The sequence below is a fragment of the Cydia fagiglandana genome, chromosome 26 (genome assembly GCF_963556715.1).
Source record: "Cydia fagiglandana chromosome 26, ilCydFagi1.1, whole genome shotgun sequence".
In the NCBI taxonomy this organism is placed as follows: Eukaryota; Metazoa; Arthropoda; class Insecta; order Lepidoptera; family Tortricidae; genus Cydia; species Cydia fagiglandana.
Window position 1 is genome coordinate 2,054,218 of NC_085957.1, and position 16,643 is coordinate 2,070,860.

The window sequence follows — 16,643 nt, forward strand, 5'->3', positions numbered from 1 at the left end:
AACCGCCGATAATGACCGATATTACCCATAAAATGAGGTGCGGATGCAAGAATACCAATTTTTGAAGCCAGTATTTTCGTTCTGGGCATTTTTTCAGTTTAGAGGGCTCTATTATCACCATAAATGTAAAATTGGAGATTGGCGCCAATTTCATTTCTGATCAAATCGACCGATTTGATCAGTCCCGTCTGGATACCGTTTAAAGTCGCGTCAAGATCTTTTTAAACACCTCGCCCGCTTAGCAACATCTAGTGCTGACTGTACTTAAAATACAAATCGGTATATATAAAAGATGATTTGTTCCCTAATTGCAAAGACATGACAAATCATGTGAATATGTACCTTTATTTTTTATGATAATAATAAAAATAAATTTTAAACTTTGACAAGTTGTTTCATTTAGGTATTTCAATAGTGATGCAACGAATACGGATATTCTTATTAACTAAAATCTCAATCACTAAGCGAAGAAGCGTGATCGCGAGTCCCTTTGACTCGTGCCCAAAAAACCGCTCCTCCACGCGGGCCAGGCGAGCGCGAGCCGAGCCACGAGCCCTCCATTTACACTCGCGTCTCGTGGCTCGCACGAGAATGTAAACGCCTATGAAAAAAATACTTCCAATAATAAGCCCCCTCCAGACTATGCGCGTGAATCGCGGGCGAAGCCGCTAACGCTCAACACACTCGCGTTCGCGGCTTCACCCGCAATTCACGCGCATAGTCTGGAGGGGGCTATCCGTCGAAAATTGGCATCTTATATCCGCATCTCCAGTTGATCGGTTAAAATCTAATCAAGTGTGATCGGGGACCTATAGTTAAAGGACTGTCTTTCAAATATACATATAAGATGGTCAAGCAAATCTTGTCAGTAGAAAAAGGCACGAAATTCAAATTTTCTATGGGATGATATCCTTTCGCGCCTACATTTTTTAAATTTGCCGCCTTTTTCTACTGACAAGATCTGCTTGACCCAGTATAGATAGAATCATACTATACTGGGTCAAGCAAATCTTGTCAGTAGCAAACGGCGGCAAATTTGAAAAATCGCGGGTTAGCAACACTGTGTTCGAATAATTCGAAAATCGCGTGTCATCTGTGTTTTATCTGTGGAATGTGGATCGTGAATGACAGCCATCATCTTGTTTGTTTACAAATGGTTTACAATGTTTACATTCTGAATCGATTCTATTTCAAGAGATATTTCTGCTGTGTCACCATTAAATACCAATATATTAAACAAGACTGTGCTTAATTAAAGCTAAGGTGCCTACAATGCCTACAGTGCCAACTGAGAAATCTAATAAAATATGAAAATCCAGTATGACATCTGCCTGCTGAAGTAATGATTTTATTCATACATTCTTGTTTAACGGCATAGTCCACTTACAATTTTATTTTGAGATCTTCAAATTAGTTAATCATTTTTATCAACATCACACACCGCTTTTAAACTGTCCGTCCATACGTATTAATAACAATTTCAAACATTTTCAATAGAGAATCCGCGAGTGACAATTTGAATTGACGTACGTGACAAGGCGCGCTCAGCGGAAAAAAAAGTTTTGGTTCGATGTACATTGTACATTGCTGCTTTTCTTAGCGCAATACTACTCTTTGAGTGTTGCCCTACTTTAGTTTGCTTTACATTGCTACTGACAAGATTTGCTTGACGCACTATATCTTTGTTTACCCTAGTACTAGCATTTGACTGGCACTTAAAAGAAAAGGATGAGTATAGTATTTTGTTCTTATTTACCGACTAATTTGGTTTGACCAACTATAATTTCGTTTTTGCTTCCACACGATCTGATTTGATCAGATTGGATGAAAAAGACGCGATCCGGTACGCACGTCTGTTATTACGTTAAGTTTCCGAACGAATCAATATGACAATTGACAATCATAGGCGTCACATCACATGGGCGTCACAGCTGTAATTTGTCTTGTAGAACACGCGTTTTTCAGTATTATAATAAAATTAAACTCAAAAAACTGAAGCAAACGGGCTGTATTACTCAAGCTAAGTGAAACAAGTATACGACAATGAACATAACACAGACAAGTTCGCTACTCCATCACGAGTTGCTATGCTGCCGTGTTTGTTTAATGCTGGACTGCAGACTGTATAATATTCATGAGTATAAACTCGCCGATACCTTTACTCGCATCTCTGGGACTGCTGTAAGTATTAAGGCGCCTAAAGACGTTGACACATGGTATGCGATCTTAAATAATTGCTGGCAGCAATGAATTCAATAAATTGGTCAAACGCTGTATTGCAGTCGCATGCGATTATCGCGGATGCATGGAGCTTTGTGTATTTAGCAAGGAAACGCCATAGCTGTTATTTTCTATACAAAACAGTCTGCCGATTTTTGCGGGGGAGGGGCACGTCAAATGTATGGCTATTTGTACACGATTTGTACGTAAGGTACAAATAGCCCTGTCAGATAAACGTGAGTCCATACAAAAGTTTGCACAATTGTGCAAGTCTTTCGGCAGAGGGGTAAGCTCTTAAAGGCGACTCTGGTTATTAAATGCTCTAAGGGATGGAGAGACCTGAACTCTGGGTTAAAATTTAACAAAGGAATTCACAAGTTTACTGTATAATCAGGGGTGCAAAACTCTTTCCTTCGGGAAATGTCGGCTCCGTTCGACAATTATTAAGCAACTGGCGCAATGGATACTGGGCAGAGCCAACTCGGTGGCTCGCGAGCCATCCCGGTATCCATTGCGCGCGGCTGCAGCTCAAGCCAATGTTCGATGGTTTGCCGCGCGATATGGAGACGGGGCTTTAGGGTTGACACAACTTGACTTCCCTTTGTGTGCATGACAACAGAGACCCTGAATTGCTGTTGAACTTCAGTTTTTTAGGAAGTGTCCTTTCTGTATGGTAGTATTATTAATTATTCTGTGGTATAACTGAGGATTGTTAAGAAGTTACTATGTAATTGTCTTGCTGTACATCCATGATGTATGATTATAGGTGACCAGGGACGGGCTGCCGCAGTACCTGTGCGCGTACTGCCTCGTGCTGCTCCTGAAATGCTCGTCCTTCAGAGAAATGTGTCTCCGCACGCAGAAGCAACTTACACCCACGCTGCTCAAGGGAGCGGTAACTATTTTAATTATTTTATTTTATCTATAACCTTTTTTGGAAACATGTATGTCAGTAGATTAATTTTAGGATAGTTTTCAGTGTTAATAATTGTTATAGGTATGTATAGTCACCATCAGATATAACGGAGCAGCCAAGGTGTTCACAAATATCTGAGCACGCCTCTATTGTCAGGGCGTTAGAGTGCGTGTTCAGATATTGTGAACACCTTGGCCGCTCCGATATATCTGATGGCGACTGTACAAAGCAAATAGAGTGAGTAGAAGATTTCATTAGAAGCCTTGAAAATGAAAAGTAGATTTACAAGTATATATGCAAATAAGAAGTACCATCAGCAATAAAGTTTTTGTCAAAAATATTTTTTTTGACGAGAAGGTCCCACATCTAGCGTCTTTCGAGCGTCGGCGTCTACAACTCTATGGCCGCTGCTCGACGCAACGTCGACGCAACTGCGCAGCGACGTCATTTTGCATAGCGCTGACCAGACGCCGACAGACGCCGACGCTCGAAAGACGCTAGATGTGGGGGGGCCCTAAACTGTGTTTTTTGTTTTCCAGCTGGATACAGATTATATCCGCAAATACCAGCTCCCTCACCGGTCCCTCAACTTAACCCAAACTGAAGTCAAAATAATAGAATTACTTCCATCCAATTTAAATGGACAAGATGATCACATTGGGACAATAGATGGCATCAATGAAGCTTATCCTGAAATGAAACCTGAAATACTAGAAGATTTCATTGATAATGAATTTGAGGATGAATTAGATACAAAAGATGGTATAATCAGTAAAAGAAAAATTGAGAATACAAAGACTATGGAAAATGTATTGAAAACTAAAAAAACCCGCAAAAGACAGGCAGTAAAGAAAAATATGGTTTTGAAAATCGAACGTGTCTTTAATGAAAGTATGGATGTTGATAAAAATATAATAAAAGTGGAAAAAGAGAATACAGAAATAAGTGAAACTCCAGTGAAGAAAAATATGGTCTTAAAAATTGAACGTGAAAGTAATGAAAGTATGGATTATGATGATAATCTAATGAAAATGGAAGAAAATGCAGGGACATTGAAAATGATTACGATTGAAGTAAAAGACGAAAAAATGGAAGACGTCAAAATGAAAAGAAAAAAAGTCCAAAACGTAACGCGTACGGAACGTAAAAAGAATGTGACAAAAAGCGAGAAAAGTAGCCGGAAGCCTAAATTTAATATTGCCACATTTGAGAGTACCTACAATCTTAAAATTGTCACTTTGAGCAAGGTAAGAATATGAACAATATGCTCAGTAAAAAAGATGACTTGTTCTGTTATTATCGAATTGAAACTTCCGTGAGACATGTTTTAAAATATTTAGATCATAACGGTGCAGCCGTCGCGAGCACTTGACTCTGAAGAAGGACCCCCGACGGGCCCGAAACATGTCGCCAGTAGCAATAAATAATTCACGTGCGTGTAACTGTTGTGATCTAAATATTTTCGTTTTGTTAAAGTGGAATATTTTATCCGCTTTCACGCAGGCTACAGAAAACCAGCAAATCAATTAAAAACGTTGACTACACATAACAATAATTAACACACAAAATACATAATTGACATTGACATAGTACATTATTTTTAATTCATTAGTATTGGTTTTAATTTTAATTTATTGTAATTTTAGCTAAGGTACGTATTATTTTTTGAATTGATATTTAGTTGAAGTTCTATTATAATAATAACTCCGCGGCCGTTTCGGCCACGGCGACTGCTATCAACTCCGTTGCTGTCTCTGGTGTGCTCGCAAGTGGCTGACGTAGCCGATCATGTTACTAAAAGTTCGCGAACATTGCGGGCATGTGAGCACACCATTTGTGTAATTATAATATTTATAATGTATTGCCGCAGGTGGCTTTTACTTCGTCGCGTTTGGCATCCGGCTCTAAGCGCCGTCGCGATTCAAAATACAATGAAATGATATACTTACTATGAAATCATTAATTGTAATTCATTTTAAATATATATCATTATAAATTGTAATTTTTAACCAATGTTGACAGTGTATGACCAGTACCAATAAATAAATCTATCTATTTATCTATTCTGTTATAGGAAGAGCAACTGGAAGAGATCGCAACACGCAAAAAGTCGGAGAATTACCTGATGTCGCAGTTTAAGTGCGAGGACTGCGGGAAAGGGTTCGGCGTGGAGTCCGCCTACAATAATCACCGCGCCCAGCACAGCCCGGTGAGTCCGAACAGACCAGACATTGACGCGGTTATTGGAGCATTCCACGGGCTGTCCCGTACAAACGCATTGTATTTCCTGTGTTGCAACTTTTTTCTCGGCATTTAAAGCAGGCGATTATTTTTCTGTGCATATTTTTGACCATTTGTCATAGAAAAGGAAACTCTTATACCTTTAAATCTTCAGAAACTTCGCGTTTGTACGGGACAACGGTAGACAATTTCATGGAATGCTCCATTAACCTAAGGTGCAGCGGGGCAATTTTGACTGCGGGATAATTTCAACTACCTAATCCAAATATCTTCCATGTTTTACATTATTAACTAGACTGCCATATATGTCCAGATAGCGAAAAAGATGTGTTGTGTGTGACTCTAGTTAATAATGTAAAACATGGAAGATATTCCGATTAATTGAAATTATCCCGCAGTCGAAATTGCCCCGCTGCAACTTATATTTATGTCTTAAAATGCCTTATTATGTAATATATTAATGTACCACAATATACTCGTATACTATCATGGGACAATTTTACGGTTTAGACTCGCTCGTTTTTAGTCACTCGTGCGACATGTTTCGATAAGCCTAGGTCTCCTTTAATACGAATATACAGTGAGGAAAGATAAGTCGGGCCCTGGAGTCAAACTACCTTAAATCCTTAAACTGGCTCATTTTACTTCTGAGGAGTCATATTACTACTGAGGAGTCATTCCTTTATTTTTAAAAAGAAACAAAACTGCAAAAATTCGAAGCGTTTCTAAAACTCGCTTGCCTAGCCCGGGACTAAAACCAACAAAAATTCCAAAAAATAAAAACTTGCAATTTTATTCTACTAGTCGATACAGTTAATGTTAATGATAAAATTTCTCCAAGAAACATTAGGTCTTACACTCGTCTGTCATACAAAATATCAATAAAATCTAATATTTAGTACTCAAGATTTTTTTAGACAAGTCAAATTGAAGAAAAAAAAGAAAAATACTTTGAATGCAGTTTTCTTTCTTTTTAAAAATAAAGGAATGTCTCCTTTAAGTAGAATGAGCCAGCTTAAGGATTTAAGGTAGTTTCCCTCCAGAGCCCGACTTATCTTTCCACACTGTATACTATATATTATATGCGTATAGCTCGTGGGCTTGCATATTATATTATGGCGACATTAACGAGTTTTTTAAGAGACCTAAATATTTAATTTTAGAGCAAAGGTCCGTACTCCTGTGACATCTGCGCGTCGTACTTCACGCGCCACCGGCTCTACATACACCAGAAGCGGCACCGACTGAAGTACATTTGCAATGAGTGCAGCTTCGTCTCCAGACACAGGTTCGTTCATTTAATATCCAAGCGCAACATGTTTCGCGGGCGTATGGGCGAACACATATGCCTGCGAAATATGCTGCGTTATTCAACGTGAAGCATAGGGGCGGGTTATTATAAAATTATAAATATATATATATATATATATATATGGATAAATGAATTATTTTTATATTGTTTTGACCCATGCTCATTCACTGGTATCTATGTGTTAAAATTGTGAAATATGAAACGGTGTCGTCACGCCATCTAGCCGAGCATAGGCCAAAGGTGTGTGCGGCATCTATGTGAGAATGACTATTTCTTGATTTCCGAGGCACGTTTTTTCCTTAGACTTTATTCATCTTATACGACGTTACATATGTCTTTGGTCGCACGCTCTTACCACTATAGTTCGTTTTTTTTAGCATTAGAAATAATGTAAACAATCTTGATATGTCTTTTAATTGAAAACCACATTTTAAAAATAAGTTACAGCAAATATGTAACAATTATGAATCTAAAACGATCATTTATATTCTTTTGCTTTCATAAGTAATAGTTTTTGATTTTAGAAAGCGTTTTTCAATTAAAAGACATATCAAGATCGCTTACCTTCTTGCAAGTTCTATCTAATGCTAAAAAAAACGAACTATAGATAGATAGATAAAGCATTTATTGCCACAGCAAGGATTTTAGGTTACAATTATTTTTACATACTTAACCTAGACAGTATATGTATAAATAAACTCAGATTACGTGACAATTGGACAGTCTCAGCTAATGTGCTGGAAGCGCCTTTTACTGCGTGGTTTCAGCGCTGATTTTCGGCCTGCCCGAAATTGTGGCTATACATAATGTCCTCTAATGTATGACGCAGGTCACAAGCTATCAGACACCACGCCACGCATACCGGCAAGACCTACGAGTGCCCACACTGCTTGAAGAGCTTCATGTGAGTTCATATGATTATTATTATTATTTAAACGTTATCGCACAGTAAAAAATATACAGTGACAAAAGGCGGACTTAATGCTACACGGCATTCTCTACCAGTCAACCTTTAGGCCAAACAGAGAAGCATAGTTGGTGCGGGGTAATCTTTAAGAAGAAGAAGAAGAAGATCGCGGTTTCTGTACGTAGTACTATTATTAATTCTGTGGCTAAAGTTCGTTTTTTTTAGCATCAGAAAGAACTTGAAAGAAGGTAAGCGATCTTGACATGTCTTTGAATTGAAAAACGCCTTTTAAAAATCAGTAACTATTAGTTATGAAAGCAGAAGAATATAAATGATCGTATTAGATTCATAATTGTCACATATTTGCCGTAACTTATTTTAAAAATGTGTATTTCAATTAAAAGACACATCAAGATTGTTTACCTTATTTCTAATGCTAAAAAACGAACTATAAACAGATATTGCTTGTGTTACTTCAGAAAGAGCACGTCGTGCTCGAACCACATGAGGCAAGCGCACCCCGAGGTGAACGTGGACTGCGTCGAGTGCGGCGAGACCTTCGTCAGCGAGGCCGGCCTCCGGCTACACAAGAACCGGATACATCACTTGGTAATAGCAGCCAGGGGAGCATAAGTGACCTCATGATGCTCCCCAATAAGGACAGAGAGGGTAACGCCGCACGGGAAGCTAGTGGGTATTCTCCTCCCCTCCCCTCCCTTTGAGTAAGAGAGGAAGTACGGGAGGAGCGAGTCCCACATACCACCCCATCCCCAGCGGGCCTTCGCAGCCCGGGGGTGAGGATACGCAAATGTATGTATGTGGATGGTGCAAAATGGCGCTTAAGGCTTGGCCACACACAGAGCGCGACGCAGCGCCGCGTCCGCGCCGCGTGATGCCGACGCGAAGCCTGGTCAAACAGGGCGCGCGCCGATCGCGCCGGCCTCACGCTCTCAACACGCCCTCAAGGCGCGCGGGAACGCGGCGCACCGCTCGCTGCCTAACGTCCGATCCTACTGATGTGACCTTGCGCGACGCGGCGGGCCGCCGCGTTCGCTCGGCGCAGCGCTGCGCACGCGCCGCGCGGACGCAAGGGGCCGCGCGGCGCGGGGCGCGACAGAAGCGGGGCGTGATACCGGCGGGACGCAGTCTGTTTGACGTCGGTAACCTGTTAGCATGTGCCGCGGTCGCGCGGCGTGGACGCGGCGCGGACGCGGCGCTGCGTCGCGCTCTGTGTGTGGCCAAGCCTTTAAGGGATAGTTTTCAGGATAAAATGTGTCGTTTCCAAGCAAAAAGACCCACCTTGACAGGTTATTCTTCAAATCTCGTCCATATGGTAAAGCTCGGTTTTCCTAGGATAGCGGTGCCGTTATATAGCGGCCGTCTCCATACAAAACAATACGGCTAAATATGGATGGAGGAGACGGCCGCTATATGACGGTACCGCTATCCTAGGAAACCGAGCATAAGCGACTAAGTGGGACCTTTGACTAGACTTCGACACAAATAAACGTATCAAATTCCCGAAATGGGCAAGCTGATGCAGTGGAAAGACCTGACTTCGGTCGATCTCGGCTCCGTTCGGCTCAGCATTGCTCCGAGCAATTATTAGGGTTGGCACCACTTGACTTCCTTGCGCGTGCACGACCACAGATAAAATAATCACTTGAATTTTGACAACCCTGAACAGCCGAAAGGAATAGTGCTATATATAAGAACGGGATAGCATGATTCGACCCTGAATCGCTGTCAAACTTCGGGTTTGTAGGAAGTGTCTTTTAGACCTGTCTGCCCTCGGAATACCCAACTGGCGTGAAGTGGCGCAAAATAGGGCAGAATGGCGCTCTCTTGTGTCAGAGGCCAAGATCCTCTTTGGGTCACTGAGCCAGTGATGTATGTATGTATGTATGTCTTTTCTGTACGGTAGTACTATTATTTCTTCTGGGGCTGATGGACTTCTGTGATATTTATAAGGCCTATGTACCAACAAAGCTTTGACAATAAATCTTAGGTATCTTATCCTACAAATCAGAATCCTTCCTAGGTTTAAAAACCATCTGTTTCATATTACATTCAAAGAAAAAAATCGCATTTTACTTAATACTTGGATTGAAAAAAAAACCTACATTACTATTTCACTAATTTTACTGTTTCCAGAAATCGCAAAAGTTCATAGGCACTATCTGCTCAGCCAAGTTCAATAGTGTCTCGGCGCTGGACAGACACACGGACACGGCCGGCGAGCACGGAGCCCTGCGGCCGTGCGAGCAGTGCGGCGAGAACTGTGCGAGCGAGCAGGCGCTACAGGAACATGTTGGGGTGGCACATGCCACTGAGTCGCAACTTTGTGAAGTGGTATGTGATTGACATACAGTTGTATAATCTAACAAAAAACCGGGCAAGTGCGAGTCGGACTCGCGTACGAAGGGTTCCGTACCATAATGCAAAAAAAAAAACAAAAAAAAACGGTCACCCATCCAAGTACTGACCACTCCCGACGTTGCTTAACTTTGGTCAAAAATCACGTTTGGAGCATTCCACGGGCTGTCCCGTACAAACGCATTGTATTTCCTGTGTTGCTACTTTTTTTCTCGGCATTTAAAGCAGGCGATTATTTTTCTGTGCATATTTTTGACCATTTGTCATAGAAAAGGAAACTCTTATACCTTTAAATCTTCAGAAACTTCGCGTTTGTACGGGACAACGGTAGACAATTTCATGGAACGCTCCGTTTGTTGTATGGGAGCCCCATTTAAATCTTTATTTTATTCTTTTTTTAGTATTTGTTGTTATAGCGGCAACAGAAATACATCATCTGTGAAAATTTCAACTGTCTAGCTATCACGGTTCGTGAGATACAGCCTGGTGACAGACGGACGGACGGACGGACGGACGGAATAGGGTCCCGTTTTACCCTTTGGGTACGGAACCCTAAAAAGAGTAGAAATTAAAAAGTGCCAATACTGTAGTGACGTCCCTTTCAAATCAATCTATATGTCGGCGGCCGATTGTAATAACAGGCATATCGTGAAATTCCTAGGCATATCGTGAAACGTGAAAATCTTTGACTCGTTCCCTGAATACCTTTAATTCTGGTTTGTTTACATTCTTTTAACACATTCAACACCAAGAACCCGACTGTCGGGTACACTGTTCGTAGCGACTACGCGCTACATACGGCGAAACCGTGGCTACGCGCTACGAGCGTAACCCGTAGCACTTAGTGGTAATGAATGTGTTAAATACCTAAAGATACAGACTATATACAGGGTGGCTAAAAAATAACTGAATTCCCGTAGCGTTGGTTTTGGGATTATACCAGGCGTGTCTCACTCCGCGATTTCGTCGCTTTGCTACAGGTAGCTAAAAGTACATCCGTCCGGCCCCAATTTTGGGGTTTGCCATGAGCCGCGCGTGGCGCTGTCGCCACCTAGCGGCCATATCTGTGCTGATCGTAACATTCGTAACAGACGCATTTTGTTAGAGAGTGAGTCTTCTGTACTTAGTACTATTATTTATTCTGTGATTATACTGATCAACTTTTACTATTCGACCAACCCCGAAATCGCGAAAAAATTTTTGGATGTTTCATACATTTTGGCTGGTCCATTTTCTATGGGAGGGTAAATTTTTTCCGCGATTTCGGGGTTGGTTCCATAATAAAAGTTGCCCAGAATAATCCCAAAACCTCCCTGGCAACGGGAATGCAGTTATTTTTTAGCCACCGTGTATAATTGTTTCTAATGTTTTACATATGTTTTCACCACACCAGCTCGGAAAGAATTACTTTGCACTTCAAAAACGAATAGCAAAGTTGCATTTTATCCACATGTGAGGCAAAGTAATCAAATGCAAATATTGAGTTGTTTTCTTATGTTTGCTGGTAGAATTGACTTTTAAATGATGATTTTGGATGATAAATATTTAATAACATCATTTGGATTTGATTTGATTTTGTTTGATATTTTACATTTAATATTTGCTTCGGGTTGGTGTGGTAAAAAATTTTGTGTTTCACTCGGGGGCAAATTTTGTTTAACCCTCGCGCTTTGAAACCCTCGCGCTTTGAAACCCTCGCAACGCTCAAGATTCCATTTTTAATCCAATTCCAATTTTGGAATCTTTCGCTTGCTCGGGTATCAATATTAGCACGAGCGGTTAAACAACAACTTTGCCCCCGAGTGAAACAAATAACTATTTTAATTCGATATTAATAAACAGTGTAACGTGGCGTTCTCAAACGCGGCGGCGCTGGCGACGCACAAGCTCCGCAAGCACCTCGGGCAGCGCTACGCGCAGGCGCCCCGCCCCGAGCAAGACAAGAAGGGCTACAGAGCTTACAAGAGGAGGCCTAAGCCGTGCATGTGCGAGCAGTGCGGCGCTATTGTGCCGGTAAGTCCATATTTGACCGCCTTGAAACCCTCGCAACAGCATAGGGGAAACACTCCTGACTTCGGGCGAACTCGGCTCCGTTCGGCTCAGCATTGTGCCAGTGTCTCCCCACTGGCTTTGTAAGGTGTAGTGATGCATAGTGAGTTATAGTTAAGTAAATAGTTATTTCATATTGTATTGTTGTGACAGAACCCATCTAACCTCGCGAACCACATGAGCACGCACCTCGGGGTGAAGCCGCACGTCTGTCCACACTGCCCGAAGACATTCGGCTGGATACATAATCTAAGAGTAAGTACCTACAGTTGTTAGTACCTAGCTCATAGATTATCTTAGCTTTATGAACTATGATAAATAAATCTATAGATAGATATTAGATTACATTATATTTAGTATTAGAAAGAACTTGGAAGAAGATAAGCGATTTTTGACACGTCTTTTAATTCAAAAACGCCTTTTAAAAATAAGTAACTATTACTTATGAAAGCAGAAGAATATAAATGATCGTATTAGATTCATAAATGTTACATATTTGCCGTGACTTATTTTTAAATTGTGTTTTTCAATTAAAAGACACATCAAGATTGTTTACCTTATTTCTAATGCTAAAAAAACCGGATAAGTGCGAGTCTGACTCGCCCACCGAGGGTTCCGTACTTTTTAGTATTTGTTGTTATAGCGGCAACAGAAATACATCATCTGTGAAAATTTCAACTGTCTAGCTATCACGGTTCGTGAGATACAGCCTGGTGACAGACGGACGGACAGCGGAGTCTTAGTAATAGGGTCCCGTTTTACCCTTTGGGTACGGAACTCTAAAAACGAACTATAATGTGTGTGTGTGTGTGTGTGCAGAAACATTTGCGCATACACAGCGGTGAGAAGCCGTACCAGTGCCCCGAATGCCCGCTCGCCTTCAGCTCCAAGTCGAACTACAACCGACATCACAACACTGTAAGTTAATATTGAAAGTATTAAGAGTTGAGTTTAATTACATTTAACACATTCACTGCCCCCAACGCACATGTGCGTTCACCGTCATACAAGTTTGTTCCTAGGCCACGCCCCCTGGCAGTGAATGCGTTAAACGCCAAATTATTATTATACAACACTATTAAATAAATATAAAACATTAAATTAGCTTAAAAATAATAAGACAAACTATCTCTAAACTAAATAAACTTAAAAAGCCTATAAATAAAAAACGTCCCCCAAGTCACTGCCGATGGGCAGTGTGCCCAGAAGCACAGAATAAGTAATAGTATTATCATACAGAACGGACACGCACCGCCCCGCCCCGACTCGGATTACCTCGCCCCGCGACTGAGTTCTGACGGACTCCTGACATACTCTCAGTTCGGCTAGCAACGCCGCGGCGCGATGACGCAACGTTCAAAATGCCGATGTATTTTGCGATGTATGGTTGTTTTTCAAATTCACTAAATAAAGAACATTTATTTTTATTATACATATATTAAAAAGTAGCGTTTTGTAATTATTTATATTTAGTCCACGCTAATTGTGTATCGACAATTCGACATGACATTTTTGGTAATTTATTGCCGCATCATATACTTTACGTAATATTTTACGGCCTTTACGGGTTACGGGTGAGTTCGCATATACGTTCAAATAATATTAGCTGTGACCTGTGAATAGAACAGTTTATTATAGCAAGGATCTAGGAGAAAATACCATCTTGTAAATTATGTTTGTTTCTTTAATTTTAGGAATAAAAATGTTTGATATTTACGTTACGATAACGCTCCGTGAACTCAAAAACATGTAAATAGTAGCCCTAAGCGACTTACTCACACAATGACGCGTGTGCAGACGTGCCGTTCACACATATACACGCAAACGAGTTTTGATGTATGGCGTGTCCGCCCTGTGCCAGAAGGCTGGCCGCATTGCCACGTTGTATGGCAATACTAACGCGTTGAGCAAAATACTGGCCAGCCCTCTGTCCTGGTCCTGGCCAGACTTCAGTTACGATAAAAGTGCGAAAAGTGGGAAATGGGGTTGGCAACTGTCAAAGGTTTGCACAGATGGCGCCATCATAGCTTGCCCCTTTTTCTATGAGATTTGGCTTAAAGAGCTGGCATCCAGGGTATTAAAAAAACAAAAATTTGACACAATTCTAGGTATTGACAGGGCAAGCTACTCCATTCGCAACGAGTGGCGATAAATTGAAACACGACCGAAGGGAATGTTTTAAATCGACACGAATTGCGAATTATCTTTTCGCACGTGTATCGTACGTTTTACAGTACATATGGCCCTTTAATTTAAACTTTTGACATATGCACGAAGCAGTACGCACTAGTGCGGGAAAATAGGACCATATGTACCTAGTGTACCTACTGTAAATTTTATTTTCATTTAGTATTCGTCATATACAGGGTGCTTTTGTTATCTCTGGACGGGTGAATATGTAGGTCATACTGAACAACTTTTACTATAAGACCAACACTGAAATCGCGAAATAAATTCTGCCGTCTCATACATTTCGGTGAATCATTGTGAATGTTTTCTGTAGAACAGCCGATTTTTTTCAGCGATTTCGGGTTTATCCCCATAGTAAAAGTTGTTCAGTATGACCTAAACTTGCTAACTGTGTAAACACATCGCCATATTGAAATTGTCTTTGAATGATGAACTTACTAAAGTGTCATTCTATGGAACTTGCTGACCATGTAAACAAAAGTCACTAGTAAATTCGTCATTCTTTGACAATTTCAACATGGTGGTTTGTTTACATAGCTGTTAACTTGTGTAGTTAACAGCGCCATCTATCTCACCTCTTACGTACTTTATCGAGCCGAGAATCCCTACATGGCTACATAGTTCCCTACACAGGGCATAGGTGGCGCTGTAATTAGTTTTATTATTTTAGGCTAGTTAATTTGTAATGTACTCATGACACTTTTCCAATATACAGTGTATATTATACACCGTAAAAAGCTCACGCTGTTTTGTCTCCCAACTCCCTCAAGGTCCGCCGACCTCCGCCCACGTGCTATCATTTAGCAAGTTCCCTAGTAGTGAGGTAAGCAGTGTCACCCAATGTATGGGACGTGCAAATTTTGGTATCGGATGAATTCACTTGGCACAGATGTAATATACGTAAAGCTAAGCTAATTGAGCCCGGTAGACATCCGCCACCCCCTGGCAGGTAGGCAGAGGGTCAGTCAAAGTAATTTGTAATGGATTCAAGCTTTGAACTCCTTTTTAACCCCCTTAGAGGATGAATTTTTAAAAACTCTGAAATTACTTTTCTTGTATTCTAATAATATGCGCATATATAAAGTTTCAAGCCCCACACTCGAAAAGTGAATTCATCCGATACCAAAATTTGCACCTTATGACACTACTTCCCACTCTTACCAGGCTATAGAATGACACTTTAGTGACTTTTGTTTACATGGTCAGCAACTTATAGAATGACACTTTATATATTTACCCCTCAGAGTTTGCACAAAAGCACCTTGTATAAGGTAATTAAAGTCTGGCGAAGCTAACTCTGTAGCGGTTTTGATCGCCTGTTTTGTGCGAGAAACGGGTATTAACGGGTTTCGTTTCCTTGCAGGCACATCTCGGCATTCGCGGCTCGTTTCCGTGTCCGGTGTGCGGGCGCGCGTCCACCACCAAGCACTCCCTGGTCGTGCACGTGCGCGCGGTGCACGGCGACGCCGGCTGGCCCAAGCGGGACCGCAACAAACGGAAGAAAAAGACGCAGATAGATGATGAATGATTAAATACTACGTTTAAAATAATGATGTTTTTTTTTTTTCTTAGCCTATATGTGTGTCCCACTGCTGGGCAAAGGCCTCTCCCCTGATTCTCCATGACTCCCGATTTAGCGTTTCCTCCGGCCAGTTGTTAAGGAAGGCGTCAAAGTCGTCCCGCCATCTCCGCCTGGGCCTGCCCCGCCCACGCTTCTTCGTCGGCAACCACTTGGTGGCTATATAAGCCCACCTATCCGGATGCATACGATAGACGTGGCCAGCCCAGTCCCATTTGAGCCTAGCGGTTTTTTTGCCGACGTCAGCAATGCGAGTTTTGGAGCGCAGCGTGGTGTTCCGGATGCGATCGATCCTTTTAACACCTAAAATGCTGCGCTCCATGGCGCGTTGGCAAACCTTCAGTTTGGACTTCTGGTTCTCTGTGAGTGACCATGTTTGGGCACCGTAGGTTAGGACAGGCAGTATACACATGTCGACGAGTTTTCGCTTAAGTGACAGTGGAAGATTTCCCTTCATTAGCTCTTTCATGGACCAGTAGCTCTTCCAGGTGTTATCGACCCGGCGTCCGACCTCTTGGTCGTCTTGCCTGTTGCTGAAAGAGACTAGCTGGCCCAAGTAAATATACTCGTCGACATAATGTATAGTCTGCCCGTCTACCGCAACCCCACGTTTCTTGCTGTTGGTCATCACTTGCGTCTTTGCACGATTCATTTGAAGTCCAACCTGAAGGCTTGCGTTGCTCAGATCTTGGAGCATTTGCTGAAGTTCGAATTGAATGATGAAGTTTGAATGATGTTTTATTATGAAGAAATTCATTACACGAAACACTCGTACTATAAGTACAGTCAGCGGGGGTCCCTTTGTTTCCCATAAAGTTTTAAGTCATAATGTATCGTTTGTCATATTATCGTT

At 41.5% G+C, this 16,643-nt stretch overlaps 1 protein-coding gene across 1 annotated transcript; it reads left to right on the forward strand.

Annotated features, from left to right (window-relative positions):
- The first annotated feature begins 1,937 nt into the window (after positions 1–1,937).
- On the forward strand, positions 1,938–15,739 carry LOC134677279 (zinc finger protein 892-like). The gene is made up of 12 exons (XM_063535712.1): positions 1,938–2,181; positions 2,987–3,115; positions 3,676–4,383; positions 5,211–5,345; positions 6,541–6,665; positions 7,519–7,593; positions 8,076–8,205; positions 9,751–9,948; positions 11,815–11,985; positions 12,175–12,276; positions 12,841–12,939; positions 15,575–15,739. The coding sequence occupies exons 1-12, from the start codon at positions 2,044–2,046 to the stop codon at positions 15,737–15,739; spliced, it is 2,175 nt and encodes a 724-aa protein (XP_063391782.1). The 5' UTR covers positions 1,938–2,043.
- The last annotated feature ends 904 nt before the right edge of the window (positions 15,740–16,643 follow it).